The 26,370-nt window shown below is 36.3% G+C and overlaps 1 protein-coding gene across 1 annotated transcript in view; it reads left to right on the forward strand.

Annotated features, from left to right (window-relative positions):
- Positions 1 to 13,732, forward strand: part of EMB (embigin) — a 45,896-nt gene extending 32,164 nt beyond the window's left edge. Inside the window, exons 7-11 of the mRNA XM_080804966.1 lie at positions 4,754 to 4,881; positions 7,159 to 7,438; positions 8,213 to 8,246; positions 12,372 to 12,426; positions 13,330 to 13,732. Of these exons, the coding sequence (XP_080661092.1) occupies positions 4,754 to 4,881; positions 7,159 to 7,438; positions 8,213 to 8,246; positions 12,372 to 12,426; positions 13,330 to 13,347 (515 nt within the window). The 3' untranslated portion in view covers positions 13,348 to 13,732. The remainder of the gene's footprint in view (positions 1 to 4,753; positions 4,882 to 7,158; positions 7,439 to 8,212; positions 8,247 to 12,371; positions 12,427 to 13,329) is intronic.
- Positions 13,733 to 26,370: the final 12,638 nt, after the last annotated feature.

The raw sequence follows: 26,370 nt of genomic DNA on the forward strand, positions 1-26,370 counted from the left end.
CAGCAATTCAGCATCTTCAAACTTGGATTCTACCAATCCCAAGACTCTCACTGGTCCTGCCTTATCCAAAGTTTCAAAAGGTCAACCGCACACATTAAAATACTGTATCGCTGTCCGTCTTTGCATAAATATTTCCAAACATTAAGTAACAGCCCAGAACCAACCGTGACCTCTGGAAAAGTTCCAACAAACTAGAGTTTCCTGACCTTGGTGCATTTTATAGTTTAGATCCACACTGCTGTTATCAGCTGTATAAAGTGTAGCAGAGCAGTAGTTAATGTCCACCTTTTCACATGGAACTCAGGAAGTGTGGTTCTGCTTCAGCTGAGGTTTGGAAGGAACCTTGTGGCTTCAGAAAAGAATCTTTATTTTAGCCAAGCTTGAATCTCTGCTTAATTTGCATGTTTTCAGTGGAGGCCTCCCCTAAAGTAGGGTTGACCTTTCCGGGAGCTTCTGTGTTCTCATACTTCACTTAACAATAAAGCCACACCAGGTGTTGGGCATATTGGAATGAAGTATGACTACAGTGTGGTCTTAAACTGATAGACTCATAGTGTTTTGTCAGGAGGCCCTCGAATAACTTCCTTCTCACTCTGTCCAGTCATTCCTTTTCCCAACAAAATCTCAAGTAAAGAAACACACACCAAAAAAAAAGGACACAAAGGCAAAGTCACATTTTATTATTGGCCAGCCTTGGCCACAAGTGTTGCTGAAATTCTTGGAAGGCTTTGCCATACAGAAGGCTTCTTTCTCCTCAGTGAGGTTGTACTAACCTTAAGCCAGACAGAGCCGTGGGTTCCTTCACAACCCAAGGTCAGTTAGGTCTTTACTCCTCTAAACGGGAGGATAACACCCTCCTGAGCCGGGAAAAATATGCTGAGCATGAGGCTGAGTTATTTATACCTCCAGATTTCTATCCCTAGAAAACAGGCCCAATCAGCGCCCCGGACCATGACTAATCCAGGATAATCCTCCTCTCTCAGACTGGAAAACTGTGAGGGCTGAATGAGAGGAGGGGACTTCTGGTGAGGTCACTGGGGACTTCATGCCACAGGCTGCTGCTCAGCCTTTTTTTCCCACCACCTCCAGTGTCTAGTGAGGAAACAGGATCTGCCGTAAGAAAAAAATAGAATGGGGGGCCCCTGGGGGTTTTAGTCAGTTAAGTGTTTGCCTTCAGCTCAGATCATGATCCTGGGATCCTTGAACTGAGTCTGGCATCTGGCTCCTTCCTCAGCGGGGAGCCTCTTTCTCCCTCTCCCTCTGCCTGCCACTCCCCCTGTTTGAGCACTCTCTCTCTCTCTGTCAAATATATAATACTAAGAATATAATAATAATAATAAAATATATAATATATATAAATATATAACAATAATATAATAATATAAATAAATGAAAAACAAAATTTTCCAAAAAAAAGAAAAGGAAACAGAATGAAATGTGCTATGGTTCGGCATAATTTAGCCGTACAACGTTCTGATGCTGAAATTTATTGTCTTGTTCCTCAAGAACTTAAAATGTAGTTACATTAATATCGGGACAGATGGTCAGCCTATTCTCTTGGATCCTAGAGTTGCTTCCAGTTTTCTTGTATTGGTTATTTGCCTGCAGTAGACTGCTCTCTGGGTTCCCGGATGAGCCCAGAGGCCGGTAGTCACAGGCTGAAGAAACTGAACAAAAGTAGTTTGAGTTAATATGGAGAACACTTACATGAGAGACACCATCTTTATTGTTATTTTAAAAATGCATGTGGATAGCAATTATTTTCTTACTTAAGAATTTCACTCATGGATTATGTCAAAGTACCAGTTGCTTTATTCTGCTTTTTCTTGTTAAAACCAGTATGTGGTGAGCGGGGCCTTTTTATTCTTAGATTTTTATGTAATATGTAAAGTTACCATTCCACGTGTTTTTTCTGCTCTATATACGACATAGATCTGGAAGCAAGACTTTCTTTTTAACTTTTTAACCAATTTAATTTCTCGTTATGGTAAGGAGCAATAATGAGGTGCCCTGATTTAGATTGTTTTTAATTTATGCTGCAATTGTAATCCTTACACAAAAATCTTACTCAGCTGCTTTCACCAAGTACATGAAGGTGTGTTTCAAGCAGTAGAATTTGTTTCACAGCCTCACAAAGTTCTTTAATAGATGTTATTGAAGGATCTCAAAGCTCCTCTGTTTCTTCATTCTTTTGGGGCCTGGTCTCCTGTGAATTCATCCCCTTGAATTTTTCATCACTTTACTCTTTTAATCTCCTTTTTCACATGGGCTGGGTGGTCTTTAAAGGATTCAGTTTGGAGCCTTTCCCACGTTTGGGGGTTTTTTATGTGTTCCTACAGTTCTGAGATGTATTCAGATGAATTTCCAGTACTCTTTTTTTTATTCTAAGTCTTATTTCCTCTCTGTTTCACATGACCAGCTGACCTAGAAATCATTCTCGCACATGATAATGATCTATCCTAGTAAGCTGGCTCATGACCACTAGGTAATAAGGCCGTGGGCATTACAAATTGTAAGGGAGGTCAGTTAAGAAAAGCTGTACCAGTACACGATCAAAACTTTGTGGGGTTTACTTTACACCAAACACTTTATTTATTATGATCTCATACTTAATCCCTTACAACAACATGGTAGGATAGGTTATGACCTACTAAAGTCCTCAACGTTAGTAACACTGAAACTGTAATTTGAGTGTATGTACTTCCTGAACCCAATTCAATTCTTTGTCACATCATGGCCACATTGTGCTGACTTCCTTCAAACACTTAATGACCTGACTTTTGAAATGGACACATATTAACCACATATTAACTAAATGTCCTTCAGCCTCATGGTGACTGATCAGAATGTGGGACACTAGTGGCCTCAGTCAAAAGGAGTGCTCAGAATATCTTCTGGCTGAGATGTCTTAGATAAAGACAATCACATGAATTCTCTCTTTCCTCTCTCAGGAGTGCCCTAGTGATACCTGACTAGGTTTATGAAGTATTAGTTGGTGATTATAAATTTTGATTGGCAGTTCACAGCTTTAGTTGATTTAAAATTGTTGGCCATTCAGTTTCATGAAAACATGTTTCCTTGGTTATGTAAAGGGTGAGAATTGATTTATAGATTGCTCTGCTATCTTTCATATGAATTACTTGAATCACTAATGCTGACATGGGTGACATACCTTCCTCTTATTTGTATCTCTTTTTATTAGCATTGCCTCATTCAACACTCAGCTGGTCAGCAGCCTTCATGAATGAGAGGGTGATATGTGCAGTTGTATTTAGGCACATATTATTTATTTATTTTTAAAAGATTTTATTTATTTATTTGAGAGAGAGAGAGAAAGAGAGAGAGAGAGTGCGTGCACAAGTAGGGGGTGTGGAGGGGCAGAGGGAGAGGGCGAAGCAGACTCCCTGCTGAGCAGGGAGCCCAACCCTGAAGATCATGACCTGAGCTGAAGACAGATGCTTAATAGACTATGGCTCCCCTTTAGGCACATTTTAAACAATAAGGATAAAAGGAGACTTCCCACACCGATCATTGTAACCTTAATCACCTGAGGACAGAACTCGTAAAGAAATCCTATTCTCCAACTCTATGTTACCACTTCTATGGTAGTTACACAAGTCAGGATTTCTTTTCTCGTTATTACCAACTATTTCCCCTTTCCTCATCTTTATGATTCATCCAGCAAACGCCAATTATCTTTGGGTAGTGCAAAGCCAAGATCGCTTAGAAAATGTATTCAATCTAGAAACCTAACTTTAGTACTTAAAACCAATCTTTGTATTTCCACCCTGGCCAATCCCAAAACAAAATATAAATATAGGATAACAAGCGAATATCAAGCAATTTTATAAAATTTGTCAATATAGCATTAAAAATTTATACATGACTTTATACTTTCTCTCTGTTGCCAAATAAAAAAAGGAAAAACAAAACATAAAACCAAAAACTTGCTAGAATGAGTAAAAGAAAAAAAGTAAAAATAACCTTCATTGGTCAGTCTACACCTCCAGTATAAGTGCACATTTGGTAATATATCCTTTGAGGTCAGTGAGAAGAAACTGATTCTATCATGGAGTTTGGGAGGAATTCTTTCATTGCTTTGCTTATGTTCTGATGTTTTAATTTTCTTTATCAAGTTATTCATATCCTTAAAACTTAATTTTTCTAAATGCAGTGGGCATTTTTATTCTTGTTATCCTATGTTTATATTTTGTTTTGGGATTGGCCAGGGTAGAAATACAAATATTTATTATGTTACTAATGGCACCTACCTCAAATTTTCTTAGGAAATTTATCATCCAAAACAAATAAACAAAAACAGGAGAAAAAGAGTCACAAACCTGTGGTTGCCAGGGGGTGTGGTGTGGTGGGGAAAATGACAAAATGGGTAAAAGGGAGTGGGAGGTATGGGACTCCAGTTATGGAGTGTATAAGTCAGGGGGATGAAAGCTACAGCATAGGGAATAAAGTCTATGATATTATAATAGTGTTTCATGATGATAGATAGTAGGTACATGTGTGGTGAGCTTAACATGTAGACTCTTCCGATCGCTGTGTTGTACACCTGGAACTAATGTGACACTGTGTGCCAACTATACTCCAATTAAAAAAATAGTTTCATGTTATATGAAACTAAAATTATGTAAAGAAAATCATACTGATGAGAGCATGGAAGGAGAATTTGTCTTCAACTTTAATATATATCCCTATTCAAACTCTTATATTAACATATATTTCTCTAAATTTTTCTTAGTCCCTGAAGTTCAAGGAAAAAACAAACCATTGATCACTTATGTGGGGGATTCCGTTGTCTTGGTGTGTAAATGCCAACACTGTGCTCCTTTAAATTGGACCTGGTACAGTGGTAATAGGAGTGTACAGGTAAGATCATATTTCTGTGATTTGAAGAAAACAAAATTCATTTATTTATAAATGAATTTATTTATAAATTTTATTTATAACTTTAAATTTTAAATTTTATTTCATAAATAATATTATTAACAGACTCAGAATTCCTAGGACTATTTGTACTTCTGTTATCTTATTATTTAGTATGTCTTCATGAAGTAAGAACTGTGGAGTTGTCCTTTCTTTTATGTTTTTAGCGTCTTACATTACACATCTGAAGAGACTCTTAATGTGTTATTAACCAGTACTTTGTTTTTTAGATATAGCAACTTATTTAAATTTTTTGAAAGGAAGTTATCATTCATTTTTAGTTGATGAGTTTAGAAATAACCCTAACAAAAAGATCCTTTTTTTCTTATCATTCCATGAAAGTATCTAGAAAAAAAAAAAGGTAGGTTTATTTTCCAACTTCTGTCTCTGGAAACATTTGTGAAAGAATTTAATACGGTGATGACATTTGAGAAAAGAATGCAAATTTGGTAACTTAAACCTAGGTCTTGGGTTCTTTCAGTAAGTGTCATTGGCCTCTTTTGGCCTTCCAGAATCCAAACAGAAGCCAAATACTTTACATTCCCACTAAGGAATTAATGGCTATTCAAAGAGCTAATAATAAGAAAAACATGAGTATTCAGAAAATCATTCCTCACTTTCTTTCTTCCTCCCAAAGAGCTTCTAATAGCAGGGAAATTAAGGACATTGTCCTTCACGGGACACCTGTCTATTGCTCTGGTACTAATGAGCATTGAAATTAAAGTCCTGCAAAGGCAAGCTATAATTCTAGGAGGGACAGACAGTATGAGACTGTGTAGATCTTACAAGGAAATAGTAGGTTCCTTAGACAAAATTGATACTGCCATAGACCATTGAAGGGACCAGAGGAAGGGACTTAAAAGGGAGAGTGACTGATTCTGTGATAACGCTCGTTTGAGTTTTCAAAGAAATCTCCAAATCACTTAGGAGCAGACCTAAATCATTAATATTTCTGCTTCTCTTCTTATTGATGATTAGGAAAGGCAATCATTTTGAGTAGGTAAATATTAACAAACATGTATGTGAATTTATAAAGATAAATATCAGTTGTAGTGCTTGAAATACATAGCCCAATTTATTTCTTTATATGTGATACTGGGCAAAAAAATAACCTAAATCTAATTGTATTAAACTCTTACAATGTGGTCTGTGTTTCTCTCCATTTGCTGTCATAATTTGCTCTCAATTTGGCCCTAAGCATGGGTCATATTAGGATGTGAGGAAAGTGTAGGGCTGTGGGGACAGGTTACAACGTTAAGTCAAGTGTTTTTTTCAAAATGTAGACCAACCATCTGCCTCCAAATCACCTGGGGTGCCTGTGAAACATGCATGACTTTGATGTATCAGCTCCGAGTTAGAGAGGGTTCATTTGAACAGGCATCACAGACAGTGGTTGGGCACAGGAAGCCAGGTTGCTTTAATTTGGTGGCGGGGAAGGCAGATAATAAACTCACAGACTGTCCTTCGTCAGAAAACCTCCAAGAATATTTGTATGCAGATCAGCATTTATTGAGCAGTGCAGCTGAGTGATAGCACAGTGAAGTCATCAAATAGCCTGAGAATAAGTTTTAATTTAAACGGATTAAATAACTCAGCTCCCAAAAGCTTAGTATGGCTCTAGAGAGGCTGGGGAAAATCCAGTGACTCTGAGGAACCAGCTTGCCTGAGAAAGAAAGAAACTCAGATACGAGAAGACAGATGTGCAGAAGACCACAGATCCCGGGCTCACAGTGGATTTCTACCATGCCCGCTCCACCAGCCTCACAGGCCTGGAGATTTCATCCTCATTTCCAGTCTGAGGAACACCCAGTGTCAGGAGCCAGTGATCTTCCTTTGTAGGAATGATCTCATCTAGTAGCTTCATTAATTCATTAATTCAGGAGTTGATTTGATGTGTGCCTGCTCTTGTGAAGGAGGAAGTACTTTGAACAGCTAGTCGGGGATTAGATCGAGAAACGCAGAGGGCTAGAATTTTTCGGTATCTTTGATTCTAATATTTACCTATGATGCTCTACACTGTAGTTTCAAACATGGAGTACTTAGCACTTAAAATATCCCTTCCCTTTGCTACCTTTGGGAAATGAAGCTCTTGGACTCTGTTATGTAAACTTCTCATAAACTTTACTATGCCTTACAGCTTTTGCTCAAAACTTGATCATTTAGGACATGTGTCTTTTATGCAATATGATAGGAATGGGTTTTGATGTCTCCTTATATTAGGTTCCTCTTGATCTTCACATGAATGATAAGTATGTGATCAATGGAACAAACGCTAATGAAACAAGGCTCAAGATAATGCAGCTTTCAGAAGACGATAAAGGATCTTATTGGTGCCATGCAATGTTCCAGTTGGGCGAGAGCCAAGAAAGTGTTGAACTTGTTGTGATAAGTTATTTGGTGCCCCTCAAACCATTTCTTGGAATAGTTGTTGAAGTTATTATTTTAGTGGCTATTATTCTGTTTTGTGAAATGCACACCCAAAAGAAAAAGATGCACACGGGTAAGATTTCCTTTTTTAGATAATGCTCTTATGTTTAGACTTAATATATTATAATGGCTTTAGAGTTTGAGGGAAATATCTAACTTCTGTTATTTGGAGTGGTATTCATTTAACATTAATGGTGACAGTGCTGTGAGCTTATATTGACGGTCTTTCTGTTTCAACCTCTTAAGAAATTTTAGTATGAAAATATACTTTTTCTCCTTTCGCTTTGGTGTTACTGGTACTTAAACACCAAATAGGTGATACGTGCTTTGGTACTAGAATATTAGAAGATTCCGTGATAGCTTAATGTAAAAGATTTTAAAGACAAACAGTCTTTTCCTTAGATAACTTGCTTAAAGATATTTTATAAAACATTCTGAAGTTCTCATAAGAGAGACATTGTCTGGTCAGTTCTCTGTTTTTGTAGCATGTGCTTGATAGACTGCAGGTTGAGAAACCAATGGTCCCCTAAGAAAATTTATCTTACATTCTGTATTCTTTTCTGATTTTGTATGAGATTTTTAGTAACTTAAAGAATTACAGGTCAATCAGTCTGATTTTGAAAATTGCAGGCACTGGACTGTGCTTGATCAAAATTGCAGGTAAGGTCTGGAGAGCAGGGAAGGAGAATGTGATAGACGTGCGGCGTCTCACGTTGTATGTCTCTCTCTCTCATTCCAAAGAGGGAAACCACACATTGCATTCTTAACATGGGAAAAGTTGAATTCAACATACATGCTCCATAAGAATAATGAACCAATCTTAATAAATTCCTCTTTTGTTATACAGATGATGGGAAAGAATTTGAACAAGTTGAACAGTTGTAAGTATTATTTTTATAGATTAATTTTTACTTGAGTAAAACACAGATAAATATGGAATTGAATAAAAAGTTTGTGGTTAGACTAGGTATTTACTCCAAAGATACAGAGGTAGTGATTGGAAGGGGCATCTGCCCTCCAGTGTTTATAGCAGCAATAGCCAAACTACCTCTGTCCATTGACAGAGGAATGGATGAAGAAGATGTGGTATATATAGTCAATGGAACATTACTCAGCCATCAGAGAGGATGACATCTTACCATTTACATCACCATGGATGGAACTGGAGGGTATTATGCTGGGTGAAATAAGTCAATCAGAGAAAGACAATTATCATATGGTTTCATTCATATGTGGAATATAAGGAATAGTACAGAGGATCATAGGGAAAGGGAGGGAAAACAGAATGGAAAGAAATCAGAAATGGAGACAAACCATAAGAGACTCTTTTTTTTTTTTTAAAGAGTTTATTTATTTCTTCATGAGAGACAGAGAGAGAGGCAGAGGGAGAAGCAGGCTCCCCACTGAGCAGGGAACCCGATTCAGGACTCAGGCCCAGGACCCCAGGATCATGACCTGAGCTGAAGGCAGATGCTTAACCATCTGAGCCACCCAGGCGCCCCACCATGAGAGACTCTTCACTATAGGATACAAACTGAGGGTTGCCAGAATGGGAGAGGGCTGGGGGATGGGGTAACTGGGTGATGGGCATTAAGGAGGGCACGTGATATGATGAGCACTGGGTGTTCTATGGAACTGATGAGTTATTGATGTCTATATCTAAAACTAATGATGTATTATATGTTGGCTAGCTGAATTTACTTATTTATTTATTTATTTTAAGATTTTGCGAAAGAGAAGACAGAGAGAGAGAACCAAGGGGTGGCTGGTAGAGTCAGAGACCCTAGACTCATGACCTGAGCCCGAAGGCAGATGCTTAACTGACTGGAGCTACCCAGGCGCCCTGGCTAATTGAATTTAAATTAAAAAAAAAAAAAAAAAAGTTTGCTGTTAGGACAAAAACACAAGAGTATATTATGTGTTGTGTTATTTTCTGTACACATCCATGTTGTGGAGAGGCATGTGGAGTTTGCCTGCCTACATTAGGATCCCCCCTCTACCATTCACTTTTTACCTCTCTGTGCTTCAATTTTGCCTGCAACAAAATGACTTTAATTATAGTATTTGCTTTATAAGGCTTTTGGATTAAAAGATATTCTGTATGTAAAAATGCTTAGCATAGGCTTTGGTGCACAGGGGTGTTCAATAACCATAAGGAAGTATTATTTGTATAAGTCAGTAATTATTAACCCTGGCTATATTTTTGGTCACTTAGGATGTTCCTTAAAAATACAGTTACCCAGAATTTACTGGATCTCCTGGATCAGAACCTCTGGGATTGGTGCCTGGACATCTGGATTTCTTTAAAATGTCTATCACTGATTCTAAGTGTCTCTCATATGGAAAATCACTGGTCTAGAATTTTATTAGTCACTGTTTTTGAAAGAACACATACAGTGTCCCCAGTTTACTTACAGCCGCTTTGTTCAGAGTGGAACATGAGGAGGGCTGAGAAGAAAATTATCTGGGGTATAATTTAGTTTGGTGAAGTTGGGAGTGATTAGTTCCTCTCAGCAGAGGATTGAGCATGGAATCCAGTGATGGAGGTGCCTGAGACTGGGATTAAAGTCTGGATAACATAGCCGAGGGGTGGACCAGGAGAAGGAGATCAGATTAAAGCAGCTGGAAGAAACGTAGGAAATGGAAGGTCTGAGCCAATATAACCAACACAGAATGGCACCTGGAGTTTATCTTCAAACGGCCAGCACAGGTTCTGAGTGTGGTCTCTAGCCATGGTCAAAGAGCAGGAGTGGGGTGGCCAGTTGTCATTTAGAGATTTGTAGACATGATTCACATAGTTATTTTTATTCAGTTCACATATGGCAGGTAAAATAAATCAACAAAATATGAGCTTCTACATAAGGCCATGAAATAATTATATCAGGAGTTCCATAACCTCAGATAGGAGAAACAAAACAATGTTGTCTTGGCATCAACTGTTAGAGTTGGAAGGAAATTGCACCTCTTTTTGGTGAACTTGGGCATCCAGTTTATAGTACTTTGAATGTTTCATCTTTCTGGTTCCCAGGTACTGATTCCCATTCTTAAACTTGGAGTCATATAAAAAATAAGACAGTCGTTCAGATATTTGAAACAGTTACAGCCTTGCCCAAATGCTGTTGTCCCAGCTCAGCTATCCCAGGGTTTCTGGCCATTCACTCCCTTGCAGTCACATCTGGAGGCTGCTCATGTCTCGGTGGATTCTGGTTCGTCTAAGACACACTCTGAAAAGGTAGCACCAGAACACAAGGGAGTAGACTTACCAATTCTTAATTTAATTTTCATTTATGTAGCTTATCCTAATTTAAAAATATTTTTAAGGTATTTTTTCTAGAATTCCTTAGGAGGAACGTCAAACTGATTCAATCTACAGTAGAAATTATTTACTTTCTTTTATTGATAATTGGGATAGTGTACATAATATTCTCTATCCTGTACTGTTCCACAGACAGCACTGCCAGTGGTAAATTTTTTAGTTTATTTCTTATTTCAGTATCTTTAGATTTAATACAAGCATCAAGGGCACATGAACTCATATGCAGCAACCTTTTTACCAGTGTTCTTTTAGAATTTTTAGTTAGCAATGCACTTTTTTTTTTTTTTAAGTAATCCCTATGCCCAACTTGGCGTTCTAAAATTTTTAGTTAGGAGATAAATTTTTCTTGATAGAATATATAATATAATATAGTATAGTATGATATAATATAATAATATATAGTATATAATATGATAGTATTATAGTATACTTTCTATTTTATACTATATTAATAGTATAAAGAGACACCTGGGTGGCTCAGTTGGTTAAGCATCTGCCTTCGACTCAGGTCATGATCCCAGGGTCCTGGGATCAAGTCCCATATCCAGCTCCCTGCTCAGCAGGAAGTCTGCTTCTCCCTCTCCCTCTCCTGCTCCCCCTGCTTATGCTCTCTCTCTCTCTGTGACAAATAAATAAATAAAATATTATTAAAAATTATATAAAATAATAGTATATAATAAAGTATAATAATACTATAAATAGATATATATATTTATCATTACATTTTCTATATAATGCGTATATGTTTAGATGCCAGGAAGAGTCATAGAGTTCCTTGATGAAAATAAATCTTAAAAGCAGTGCTAAATGTGTAACATCAAAACAACCTGTAACTTCAGATATTTCAATGAGGAGCTCATTCGCTTGTTTGATCCACTCATATATTTTTTTTTTAAAGATTTATTTATTTATTTATTTGACAGACAGAGAGAGATCACAAGTAGGCAGAGAGGCAGGCAGAGAGAGGGGGAAGCAGGCTCCCTGCTGAGCAGAGAGCCCCGATCCCAGGACCCTGAGATCATGACCTGAGCCGAAGGCAGAGGCTTAATCCACTGAGCCACCCAAGCGCCCCGATCCACTCAAATATTTAACCCATATAATCTCACCTGCTGGCCTCTTCTCCAAATTTGAATTAGGTGGTTGAATTTACTATTTGATGGTGATAGCTTACTGAGCTCAGGCCTGCCCATAAAACCTAGAAGGGTATTCATTATGCACTCTTGTTACCCAGTTTAGTCATTCTCGTCTTAAGGCCACATTTGTAGTCTTGCCCTGACGTGCACTGGATAGACAACCACATTTAACCTCTAATTCATTGTAATAAACATGTCAGATTACAGCACCTGTATCTCACATGTTGGCAGAACTTCTGCTTGGCTATTTTCTTGCAGGCCTCAAAACTCCTCACAAGTTATGGCCATATAACTAAATCTCATTCACGCTGGGGGAGAAGCCGTTTTCCTTCTGCATAAAATAAACAGGACTGGTCACTGTCCTCTGTGGCAATAGTTCTTCTCTAAGGCAATGGTAGAAAAACAATATTAACATCATGAGTAAAACATTTTTAGGAAAAATGAATTATCTCTATTGACTTTTACGTTTTAACCTGATGGCCACGATACAGATGATGTAATAACTTGATTTAGTGCAATGTAAATACTTCATGATTTTCTTTTTGTTTTCCGTACAGGAAATCAGACGATAGCAACGGCATAGAAAATAATGCCCCCAGGCACAGAAAAAATGTAAGTTACTTCCAAATGATATTTGAAATAAAAGGTAAAATTCCCTATACATTGACTATTATCCCAGCTACAGTTTTTAGTTTCATATGAGACCTAATCATTCACTATGGGTTTGAATATAGTTGTTTAGAATATTAGAGAAGAAAATATATAGTTATACAAACATAAATGACATCTTTTTTCTATCAGAGAACATGTAGCAACCAATCTAAAAATAAATCTTTTGTACCACCTATATATGTGTATATATATTTGTCACCACAGGCTAGTTCCTTCTACTTTTCATTGTTGTTGTTTTTTTCCCCTCTCTTAGGTTTTCTGGATTCTCCTTTTTTTTTTTTTTTTTTTAAATGGTGGTTATTTTAAGCAGTTAAGTTTGGAGTACTTTGTAACTTAAACAATAATGATTTCATTTTATGTTCATGTGTTTAGTAGCTGATCAGTTGCTTTTTTTTTTAAGACTTTATTTACTTATTTGACAGACAGAGATCACAAGTAAGCAGAGAGTCAGGCAGAGAGAGGGGAAAGCAGGGTCCCCACTGAGCAGAGAGCCCAATGCGGGGCTCGATCCCATGACCCTGGGATCATGACCTGAGCTGAAGGCAGAGGCTTTAACCCACTGAGCCACCAAGGCACCCCTCTCCTTTTTTATAATTCTCATATACTCCCATAAATTTGGGATTATGAACAAATCCACAGTAGCTTATTTCCTTTACTGATTAGAATAAAAATATTCAGAGCTGATCAACATTTTCCCCCCAATTATTTAGAAAACAGATACTGTTAGTTTCAGCAGTGATTTGGATCACTCCTTCCTAGAACTTTTTGCTTTGCTAAAGTGATGAAAGTTATAGAATAACCAGGACATACTAATTATGTTTCCTTATGCTTTATTTAACTCAGGAAGCTATGAGCCAGTGAAAGCAAAACATCGTGTCAAGAGTAATGGGAAGATGTATATTTTCTACTTCAGCTTTGTTTATGTTTCCTATGAAGAACATCTGAGTTTTTATTTTTACAAGGATGAAAAGTTTATGTGATATGCTCAGCAGTAGTTTTGCAATAATACATGCTATCTCAGATCCAAAGATACATTTTCCTTCTGTGATTATTTTACATTAAAGCAAGGTAAATCGTATTAAATATGTTCTATGAGCTATAACCCAGGATAACTAATTTCATCTTGGTCATCAAGGGATGCACAGAAGAGATACCAGCAAAACCAGTTAGTACTACACGAATTAATGTCATTCAAGACCTGTGTATAACCAAAGAATTCATTAAAGAGAAAACTTTTGCCATTTGCCTTAAGTTTTTTTTTTCCAATTATGCTTACTATGTATAGAAATATTTGTAATAATTGTCATGTAATGTTAACCCTCTGTCATATTAGATAAAAACATCTTTACTAGGAAATGAATATGTTCTGCCTTTGTTAATGATTTACAATCTGCAGAAGAAAAACATACATTTCCTCCACAAATACTGGTTTAAGGCAAGGAAATGTAACCATAAACTTGCCCCAAATCACCTATCATACAAAAATACATTTCCCAACCTTTGTTCTACTCATTTCCATTACTTATACACACTAGGGAAAAGTGACTTTTAGCCTTTATGTAGAGCATTTTTTAAATGCCATGAGTTTCAGGTTTCTTAAGTTGCACCAGGCATTAACGCTGTAGGTACAGGTCTCTGTAGTCATAATATTGCCCTGCTACAGGGATGCCTCTGCGGTTCATGGTTTCCTGGTATCTTTGACTGGTATCTGGTGTCCTGATACCCATGGATGGCTAAAAACCTAAAAATGCATTATTAGTGCTTTATAGTCATGATTTCTTTGTTTGAAATCCAGAAGTACTAAATAATTCTTCTTTGTTGTTGCAAACGCCCTAGGCTTTTCTTCAAAATTAGGATAGTTTCTATTGCATGTATAACTGAAATATTTTATAAAATCCCCGTAACCAAATCAAATGAAATATGAATAGACATGAAACACTGTCAGTGGCTTTGTGTGGACTGTGAAAATCATACTAGATTGGGTTGAAGACAATGATGTGAAGCCTGCTGGGTGTCCTTAGTGCTGGTGGGTCCTGTCTTGCAGAGGTCAGAACAATTAGAAGCCAAAGAGGAAGAGTTTGGGATGGTGGCAAGGAGCCCACAATTTTTGGGGACTAGGAGTTCAACATTTGAGAAGAGGTGTTCAATAATTTGGGGAAAAAATACCTTCTAGAAATGTTCACTATGTACTGGTTGAGAAAATAATAAAATTGTGGTGGTGAAAATTATAATTTATACGGCATCTTAACTAATGTTAAAAAATATGACTAATAGGAATAATACACATAAAGTGGCGACTAGGAATCTGCCCATTATTTTGTTGCAGCACTGTTCTGTGTAAAGCGTGTGAACTATATCTGCACATTTTATTGAACTAGAATATATCCCTGAAGTAATGGCAGATTTCATTTTATTCTTAGTCTTAGAGCCATGAGCCATGCATTGTTTTGGTTTGATACATTATTTTTTAAATGATTTTATTTATTCATTTGAGAGAGAGAGAGAGAAAGAGCACGCATGAGCAGGGGGAGGGGCAGAGGGAGAAGCAGACTCCCTGCTGAGCAGTGAGCCCAATGCAGGACCCAGGACCCCAGGATGATGACCTGAGCCCAAAGCAGATGCTTAGCCAACCAAGCCACCTAGGTGCCCGGTTTAATTCATTATTTGATAACATCCTCTTGGATGGTATCTATATGAGGGCAGATACCCAATCAGTTCATTTAATTAATATAAACAATTTGAATTAGGTGAAAAATTAGTCAGAACTGTTATTTGACTAAGTTCAATTCAAGATGGTGTATTTATGATTGGATTTTTTAAAACCAAAAATTTGTAGCTCATATGCAGTATGATTCTGTCCATTTTGCCATACTGTTTAGGCTAAGATATTGTTCAAGCAAGAGAAATTGCTGCCCCATGGTAAAATAATCTGAAATAGTTGTATAGTAAATTGAATTTTTAAGTGTCAATGCTTGCTGTTTTTCCTAGAAAAGGCAATTCATTTCGGTAAGTTTAAGCAGAAGAAGTACTCAGAAAATTAAAGTTGAGTTTTAGCTTTTTAGATTCTCTTTGGAAGAACTTCTGGAAAATTATTTCAGACTCTTAGATTAAAAACGGAATGCTTCCATTAACTAACCTCATGTGGAAGATAAATGGATTAAGTCATAATAACCAATTGTAAATTGCCTGAAAATACTAAGTGAGCAGAAAAGCTGAAGTAGGAAAACTGTCCCACGTTTATATATTAGATACTCTGGGAAATTCTATTCATGTTTCCAGCTACCAGGATCTTGCAGAATAAGTAGACTTAATGATGTTTTAAAATTCTCAGATACTTTCATATTCAGTTTATGCTTTAGTGTAAATCTTCTCCAATTATATCTTTCTCTTTTTCCTCAGCGATCTGGTCACTCGGGTCAAAACCCAGAATTTATTGCGGTATTTTCTTCCCCTCTATTAACTGAGACTCATTAGTTATGAATCTTTGCTTCTTTGACCTTCTCATTGCCCATCAACCCACCCATTGCCTTCCCCACCCCACACTCACAACAGCAACAGCAACAGTCTTGATTTTCCTACCTCTGTCTCATCTTCCTATGAATCCATTTTTTGTACAGCTGCCCGAGTTATCTTTTTAAATACAAATCTTGCTTTGCTAACTTAATATGGAAGCCTCCAGGCCAAACCTCTACAGGCTTACCTTTGCCATTTCCTAATACTGCAGTTTTCCAAATGGCTCCGGTGTCTTGACTTAGTCTTGACGTACAGAGATTCCGTGCAGAATGCTACACTCCCATCCTCCTCCCATTGACTAACCTGAGTTTAGTTTTCACTACTTTAATCTGACAGTACTTCCTGGTGGATCTTTCATACTCAGTGGGGGTGTACACCATGTTATTTGCTCAAATAATTCCACATTTCTTCGTGTTTATTACCCTGTATTATAAATATACATTTGTCTCTTTCCTATGTTGTCTACTTACCACAGAGAGGATACGTTAGAGATGTCATGAAATGTGTGTTGAACAGAGAAATGTGTAAGTAAAGATCAAATTTCAATAATTTAGGACAATAAATTGTGACATCAGAATTAAAATACCAGGGTGCGTGGGTGGCTGAGTCGGCTGAGTGACAGACTTGGTTTTGGCTCAGGTCACGATCTCAGGGTTGTGAGATCAAGCCCCTTGTCGGGCTCTGCTCTCAGCATGGAGTCTGCTTCGGATTCTCTTTTCCCTCTCCCTCTGCCCTCCCACCCTATGCTGTCTCTCTCCCTCTCTCTTTCTAATAATAAATCTTTAAAAAAATTTTTAAAGAATTAAAATATAATATATTAACAGAGATAAACAAGGTTTTATGAGTCAATGTTTGCTTCTATTACTTTGAAAAGTACATAGTAATAGGATAAAATGTCCCATCAGATTTTAATAATATGTTAGTATCTGGTGAGCAAATAAGTTCTGATTCCTAATTTGTTATACAGGGTATACCCCTTTCAACTTACTTAAACTCCTATTGTGCTCTATTTTTCATGGATAGTTCACATCTTTACCTTATATTTATCCTTTATTTTAATAGTATAATCTACTGACTTTAAATATAAAGAGCTTTAGAATTGTAGCCCTGTGCATAGTACTATAGAGTACTGATATTTGTGTCCCCTCCACTAATTTCTCATTCCTCTTCTCTTAAGCAATACCTTATAGTATCTTATTAGAGTATCTCAGGATCCAACTGAGAACTTTATCTTAAAAGAAATGTTTTTTTTTAAAGAAAGCTTTCATTGTTCAGTTCTGATCACTGAAAGTTTATCTTTAATCAAATTCATCAAAAGAAAAAAAAAAAGTGTCCGTTCTGCTCACTTATTCCCTAGGTCTTCATCTCCGAGACATTTAAAATAGACTTACACAAAATGGTTTACTGAATACCTACGATACTACCTTATAGAAAATGAATTTTTCTAATTGAAAAAGGCTATGCAGTGAATTAGGGACTTACTCCCTATTACCATTGTTCATCTCCAGGTGGGAGTTAAGTTCAAGTATGTGTTCCAGCATTAATTAAGAGGCACAGTGACCTACTTAGAGCATGCTCTGAATTAATATTTACTAGATGAATGAAAAATAGATGAATGACTCAATTATTATGGAATCTTAAGTTATACATATTTACATAATATCTACTTTGATTCTCATTAATTAACTGTAAATATATCTTTATCTAGAGAAAAAGAAATCTAGAACTGCCTGTTTTCAATTCTGTGGTATTTAGGAATGTATTTGCACTGAATCTAGACGGTCAGTTACGTGCTGAATTGAGTTCTTCATTGAGAATATATAATATTATTAAATAATGGGGCACCTGGGTGGCTCAGTGGGTTAAAACCTCTGCCTTCGGCTCGGGTCATGATCCCAGGGTCCTGGGATCGAGCCCCGCTTCAGGCTCTCTGCTTGGCAGGGAGCCTACTTCCCTTCCTCTCTCTCTGCCTGCCTCTTGCCTGCTTGTGATCTCTGTCTGTCAAATAAATAAATAAAATCTTTAAAAATAATAACAATAACTGACATGGCCGAGTGCTTAGCATGTGACAGGCACTGTGCTAAATGCTTTGGCATGTGTCACCTCCTCGAATCCCCACATCACATCGTCTTATGCTATAGGAACTATTATCATCCGCTGTATTAGAGGAGAGAAAAGCGAAGCTTAGAAAGACGACTTCTCAGGAGTCTAGTTTAACAGCCATGTTGAACAGCTTAAGTCTCTACTTACCTGCATCTTAGAAAATGAGACTACTATCCATATCAAGCATCTTTTAAAAAATAAATTTACTCTTTTAGATGGTCAGTTAAATAAGATCCAAGGCTTATCCTTAGGGCTTGTATGACCTATGCTATGGCGTACTTGTGTCCCTGCAGTGGTGCTGGGTAATCGTGATACTTTTGTTCATGTGGAGAGTCTTTCTTTCTTCCAGTACCCCCTGCCCCACCACCATTTCACTTCTCAATAGCTAATAGGACTATTAACTTTATCATCCAAACACTGAGAACGAAAGAAGGTGCTATGTATCATTTCACCAGGACAACAGACAGAAAACGGACTGTGTGGTCACATTTTTAGTCTGCAGGGAGGATCTACATACTCTACGGACAATCTAGCCTAGCACAGCAATAACGTCTGTAGCAAGTGTGAATGATAAACAGAAATTCACTGTCAGGGAAAGAACTATCTTTAGAAAACGCCTGGTGAGTCTCACTACAGAGAAATGTGTAGAATGAGACAATTTAGTAAGCTTAGAGACTTATTACTTTCCAAAAGTAATATGATTAAAATTTATTATGATTCAAAAGTATGATTCACAGTCATAAGAGAAGTTGGGAAAGAAAGTCGTGTTTTTGATAACCTGTGAAATGAATTGGATAGTTCTTTGGGCTTGCTTATCTTCATGTTTAATGTGTCATAGTAATACCCGTGTGATTCTCAACTAATCAGGAATGCCTGATTATGATTTTACAATAAAAATATCTTACAAAATCAGAGAGGATCACTCATGAATACCAATGTCAAAATTACTTATAGTCACATGATTAACTTGTAACATCTATTATTTCTTTCTCATTTTCCAAATGAGAAACTTTTTCCAAATGGGCAACTTGTTTAGGGTATTGGTTAAAATCTATATATTATTTTGGTGTGTTATCTATTACGTTAAAGAACTTTTGTTCATAAAATTGGTTTTGCTATTTAATTTGTAATTTACTTCAAGAATAGAACAAATTCTTATTTTTCTGTTTTATTTGACAAATGAAAATACTAGACTTATCACGTGTAATTAACTATGTTATTTAATACTATAAAAATAGCACAAAATATGATTATATTAACTGCTTTTGTATGTCTTAAGATAAAAATTTGACCATAATTTTCTTTTTTAAAGATTTTATTTGTTATTTGACAGAGACACAGTGAGAGTGGGAACACAAGCTGGGGGGAGTGGGAGAGGGAGAAGCAGGTTTCCTGTTGAACAGGAAGCTCAATGCAGGGCTCGATCCCAGGACCCTGGGATCATAACTTGAGCTTAAGGTAGACGCTTAACGACTGAGCCACCCCGGCACCCCAAACTTCACTTTTTTTTTTTTTTTTTTTAGAAAAAACTCAAGGAACATGGATTTGTTATGACATAATTTTTAATTATTTTAATATTTTTAACATGTGTGCCTAAATGCTCCTTAATGCTTTTCTGTATTACATAAATAGCACAGAAAATATCTTTATTGGAATGTTTAAAAAAAAACTTTTTGTTGTATATAACTCAAAGACTGTGTCTAATATGCAGTTAAATTCAATAAAATGTCCTCAGAATTAAAGATTTAAGTGAGTATTAGAAAGTATATTTTGAATTTTATACTTTTAGTAATGGTTTAAAGTGAATTTAAAGGCAAAAAATAACAGAAAGAATGATGTTTTCCTTTGGTTATACTCACAGAAAAATTTTTGTAAAACAATTCATCCTTCTCAAGAGAGCCCCAAAAAATGTGTTCTTGGAGTTCCCTTTGGTTGGGGGTGAGAGGTGGAAGTGGAGGCATGGACAGTCTTTAGTGGATACAGAGTTTCATTCCTGCAAGATGAAAAGTTGGAGATATGTTTTACATCAATGTGAATATATTCAATGTTACTGAACTGTACACTTAAAAATGATTAAGATGGTAAATATTCTTTACTTATTTATGGTAATTTTTATACAATTTTTGTTAAAACAAAAGAATGATAGGATAAAAAAATACCTATAAATCCTTTAGCAGAAAAGTAAAATAAAATCTTTGGAACCTAAGCTTGGTAAAAGAATACAAAGGCATGACATAAAAAAAATAAAATAAAAAAAAATCCATAAAAGAAAAATTTATACTTCTTCAAAATTTAAAAGTTTTACTCTGCAAAAGACCCTCTTAAAAGGATAAAAAAGCAAGTTACACACTGGGAGGAAATATTTGCACACACATATCTGACAAAGATTTCATATTTAGAATAAATAAATGACTCTCAAAATTCAATAGTAGAAACAAAATTAATCCAATCAGAAAATGAGCAAAAGACACAAAGATATTTCAGCAAAGAGGATACTTAGAGGGCAAATTAGCACATACAAAGATGTTCAACATCACCAGTCATTAAGGAAATGCAAATTAAGATCCCAATGAGCTATTACTAAACGTATATGAAAGTAGCTAAAATAAAGAATATTGACAATACCAAATGCTGCAAGGATGCACGGAAATGAGATCTCGCATACATTGCTTGTGGAGATGTACAGTCATTCTGAAAAGTGGTGTAGCAGTTTTTTAAAATAATATACACTTCCCATCTGACCCAGCAATCACATTCCATTTATCCTTGAGAAATGAAAACTTTGGTCTACACAAAAAACTGTACATGACTGTATATAGCAAGTTTAATCATAATAGCTTTAAATGGCAAGCAACAAAAATGTCTTTCAATAGGTGGCTATTTAAACAAATTACACTACATTCAAACCATGGAATATTAGTCAGCAATAAAAAGGAACAAATACTTGATACATGCAACCACTTTGGACAAATTTCAAGGACATTATGCTAAGTGAAAAAGGCCTACCTCAAATGGTATGATTCCATTTATAAGACATTCTCAAAATAACAAGATTATAGAGATGGAGAACAAATTAGTGTTTCTTAAGGGTTAGCAATGCTGGAAGAGAGTGTGAATGTGATTTTAAAGAGAGCACTCAGGGGATCTTTGTGATGATACGTTAGTTTTATAGATTAATTTTCTTATCTTGGTGGCTCCATGAACCCACATATGTGAAAAAGACACTGAACTATACATACACATCATACCAATGCCAATTTCCTTTTTTTTTTTTTTGATAGTGTACTATAGTTACCTAAGATATAATCATTGGGGGAAATGGAATTAAGGGTAAACAGGAGTTCTCTGTACCATCTTCACAATTTTCTATGAATCCATAATTTTTTCAGGACGTTTAAAAGTTGTTTGAATTGACTGAATAGTCTAGGCATTAAATGATTAGAACCAGAAAGGAATATGGTAGAAGTTTTTACTTTTTAATTATAGGTTAACCTATAATTACGTTAGAAAGTCAACCTAAAAGGTCAATTAAAACCAGTGAAAAAGTAAAGAACAGGAATGGTTACAAGCCCATGAGCTCAGATTATAATGTCTTATCAGATAGTCCTGGCCAGGAAAAAAGAAATCTGTTTCTTATTCTTATTTAAATGACAAATACATGTTGATAAGTTTCTTCTCATAATTGATCAGTTGACAACATTTTTGCACAAACTTGGGAAATCATCTGAGCATAAGGATCTTTATTCCGAACTACTGTATCTATGTAAGAGATGGAAATTATATTATATCCCTCATTGTACCTAACTATAGCTATAAGAGCAATCTAGCTTTATGTTGACAAAAAAAAAAAGATTGCTTTATTTTGGAAGTAAATCCATAATCAAGACTGAATCAAAATCTTTTACATTTACAAAATATTTCTGCACACACAAAATGCCAGAGTAAATATTCATATTCATGTCATCTCCCTATCATAACTACATTTACTCATATTTGTTTCTTCAAATAGGGTTGTGGAGCCATTATTGTTGCTACCATGTGGAGCAGGAGATAAGGGTGATCAATCAGGGGTCACAATGATTTGCAGTGGCAGGAGACAGTTTGTGTCTAGAGATAGCATTGGCAGCACGTGTTTATTAGTGAGGCAGACATCTGCCTCTCATGTCACCAGGAGCCAGCCTGTTTGCTCTTCTATGTTAGATAGCTCAGGAAGCATTAAAATTGTATGCTTTCAGAAACATTCTATGTTTTCAAAACTTCTCCTGAAACTCATAATCGAATTACATTTTAATTTTGCTCCTAGTGAAGCCCTGAAGTTTCCTGAGTTGGAGCAAACAAAACCTTTAGTTAAATACAAAATAAATTATGGGAAGCCTTATAACAAAAAAAGCATATTTCATCTAAGCAGAAGACAAAGTTTTGCATTTTTTAAACATTTTGAAAGTACATGAAGAGCTGATAGAAATGATACAAATCTATTTATATAGAAAACACGATTAAGAAAACGAATCCTTGGCCAGGAAAATTAGTCTTCTCACCTCACACTTCTTAAGTAGTGTCTTGCTATTTTCTATGGTATATTTTAGAGCTTAACAATTCATGGTGAAAATACACTTTGAGTTCATGATCCAAAAACTTGTCCAATAAAGTCAGTTGTAGAGAGAAATGGTGATGTTCCCTTGTGAAATGGTAGTTGACATCATCTCATTTTGGGCTTTGGTCTGACTTTAAACCATGTGAAGTGTGTCTGTCATTCTTATTTTTCTGTTCTAATCATAGGAATTTGTCAAAGTACTAATTCCTTTGTATCTTTGTCGCTACCATTGTGCACACAGACTAAATGGGCTCCAATTACTGTAATAATATGTTTCAGAAAAGCAATCAGTGTCCATAGGATTGAACTTAGACTGGAAGCTTCTCAGCCCAAAAGAGAGCTATTAAAAGACAAGAGCTGAAATTCAGGCCTTGCACTGGGCTGACTTGAGAAAGAATGTTGCCAAAGGAATGAACTAGGACAGTTGATTTTTTGCAAAATCCTGGGAACTGTGGCAAAATGTTTTACTTTCATGAGCTTTGAACCACTGAGATCAAAAATAAGAACTCACATGCTCATTTCTGTCAATTTTCCCTTTACACCACACATAATAGAACGTGGTGGAGTTTACTAAGTTTTATCTGGCAAAACTGTTGCTACCAAGTATCGAGTGAGGGACAAAATTGGGTATCAGCTGGCACTCTCCTTTGGTTTAGCCTCAGAAATCCAAGAAGTTACATTTGGGGAAGAAAGCTGATAGAGGATCGCAATTTGAAGCTAGTTTATTTTCTCAGAATTATGTCACAGACAGAGGAAAGAATTCTTTTTTTTTTAAGATTTATTTATTTATTTATATTTATTTATTTATACGCATGAGCAGGAGTGGGGAGGGCAAGGGAGAGAGAATCTCAAGCAGAGAGAGAGAGGGAGAGAATCTCAAGCCGACTCCCCACTGAGCATGGAGCCCAATGAGGATCTCGAACTCATGACCCTGAGATCATGACCTGAGCTGAAACCATTCCCTTTTTTGTTTCTTCCCATCAAATAATTAAAAAAATAATCTTAGGGTCTAATCTCACTAAGCTTCTTCTTATTTCCCGTGTGTCAAGTGAAAACAACACATAATAATTTATGTGCAACTTGGCAGCTCTTCAGGAGACCTTTAACAAACTCGCCGTCCAAATAAGTGACTAGTGTTGTATCATCTTATGAGCCTAACTATCTGGGTATAACAGATAGAATATAGACTTCATGACAGTGTAAGAATCAGAGATAAACTCATAGATGTATGTGTTGTACAAGTGTGCCTACAATCGTTCTTGTTGGAGATGAAGTGGCAAACACGTGAGGTGCTGACCTCAGGGAACTTACCTTCTGGTGGGGAAGACAGAAACAAAAAGGCAAATAAAATATATACTAACTGGGATTAATAAATGTGATAAGGAAAAAAAATAAAGCAGACAAAGAAAGATTAACTTGTGCTTTTTTAAGTATCGTAGTTAGAAAAGTTTTCTGGAGGAGGTCCAAGCAGAGACCAGACTAAAGTCACACATACCTGGGGAAAATACGACAGGCTGAGAGACAGAAAACAGGCTGAGAGACACAAACCACGAGATAATAATGTGCTTGATGTGTCAAAGCAGCAGCAAGAAGTCCAGTATAGCTGAATGAGGATGAAGGGTAGGAAATGAGGGATAAAATTAGCCAAGGAACATGTAGGCCATGGAAAGGATTTTAATTTTATTCTCAGTCATGTGAAAAGTTAGAATTAGGTACAGCTGCAAGTGATGAAAAATTTATATTTAGAATAGCTTAAGAAAGATAGATGATTACTTCTCTTTCACATGAAGCCATTAAGATATAGGCATCCTGTTCAGCTTCAAAAAAACTGTCAGGGACATAGCTCTTTCCCTCCTTACTGTTCAGTCATTCCCAGAATGTGGCTTTAGCCTCAGGGACTGAGATGGCTGAATGAGCTCCAGCCATCAGCTCTACATTTCAATCACCAGAAAGCACATAGGAGCAAAGCAAATGCTTCTATTTATTATAAGGTTATATCCTGGAAAGTGTATCTGTGGCCATACCTCACTCTGCAAGAAAGTAGAAAATGTAGTTTCATTCTAGATATTGGGATATATTGGGGGTTAAATTCTCAGAGAAGAATGGTAAACAGGTATTGGTGGAAAATGAGTTGGTTCTGACATAAGAAGCTATTCGATGGTGTTGAGCAGAAGCATGACACAATGTGATTTACATTATTAAAAAATTACTTTGCTGGGGCGCCTGGGAGGTTCAGTGGGTTAAAGCCTCTGCCTTCGGCTCGGGTCATGATCTCAGGGTCTTGGGATCGAGCCCCACATCGGGCTCTCTGCTCAGCAGGGAGCCTGTTTCCCACCTCTGCCCCCTGCCTGCCTTTCTGCCTACTTGTGATCTCTCTCTCTCTCTGTTAAATAAATAAATAAAATCTTTAAAAAAAAATTACTTTGCTGTGTGGAGAATGGAGGATGTAAGAATCAAAACAAGAAGATCAGCTAAAATCTACAGTAGTAATCTAAACTTTATTAAGGTCACCTTAGTGATCTTATTAGATCTTATTAGATTTGTAGTGGTGGGGTTAACTTTGGAACAAGCCAAGTACCAGATGTTGGTGTTTTTATCTGTCTTTATCTGTCTATTTTTATCTAATTTTATCTATCCTTGCTTAATACTTGTCTCAAAAAATATAAAAGTCAATTGACAATATAGAAGCCTTTTTCTGTAACCCCATTACAGTGAGGTGCACATCAAATCTCACTGACAGAAAATGCTATCTTTATATTATGTATAAAAACTTGTGCAAAAATTATGACAAAACATGAGGTGCCTGGGTGGCTCAGTCATTAAGCCTCTGCCTTTGGCTCAGGTCATGATCCTGGGGTCTTGGGATTGAGTCCTGCATTAGGCTCCCTGATCAGTGGGAAGCCTGTTTCTCCCTCTCCCACTCCCCCTGCTTGTGTTCCCTCTTTCTCTGTGTCTCTCTCTGTCAAATAAATAAATAAAACCTTAAAAAAAAAAGATTAAGAGAAGGTTTAAAAAATTATGACAAAACAAATTAATGTGTGTTTGGTGAAACTATGTTAAGAGAAATAATTGAAATCAATGTTATTCACTGCAGAGCATAATCTCAGAACAAAGCATTTTGCCATCATTTTCTTGACAGTCCACATGGACCAGATTCAAAATATAATTTCTATTTAGTATAAATCTCCTTTCAGTGAGAAGCCAAACTGTAGTCAAAAGAGCGAAAGAAAGAGGAGAGAAAGAAGAAAAGGTAACAGCCGTCCTTATGGAGGATCCTGACTGAAAGAGAGCAAGAAAGAGAATCTGGTAAAGTTACTTATAGTTTTTATTGTTTTCCTGTAATTTTTCATATTAACCATTTCTACCAAATATTTTTAATAATGTATGATTATTTTCACCAAAGAGAAAAACATAATGCTTTGTTTCTGAACAAATATATCCTCCAACTTGGTTATGGAAATGCAGTTTGTGTTGTGTATGCTTGAAAGCAAGGTAGAGAGAGAAAAATATAAAAAGGAAAAGAAGCCAGGAAACAAGTCATTATTTTTTCATCAGCTAAAGAGCATTAAATCTGATTTCCTAAATGACTTGATATGTTTGGTATCTTACTGTCAAGGCCAGCTCTCTGTGCTGTGGTCTGAGTTGAGTAGCAGAAGAAAAATTCCACAAATATT

This window comes from Martes martes (genome assembly GCF_963455335.1).
Source record: "Martes martes genome assembly, chromosome: 5".
Taxonomy (NCBI): Eukaryota; Metazoa; Chordata; class Mammalia; order Carnivora; family Mustelidae; genus Martes; species Martes martes.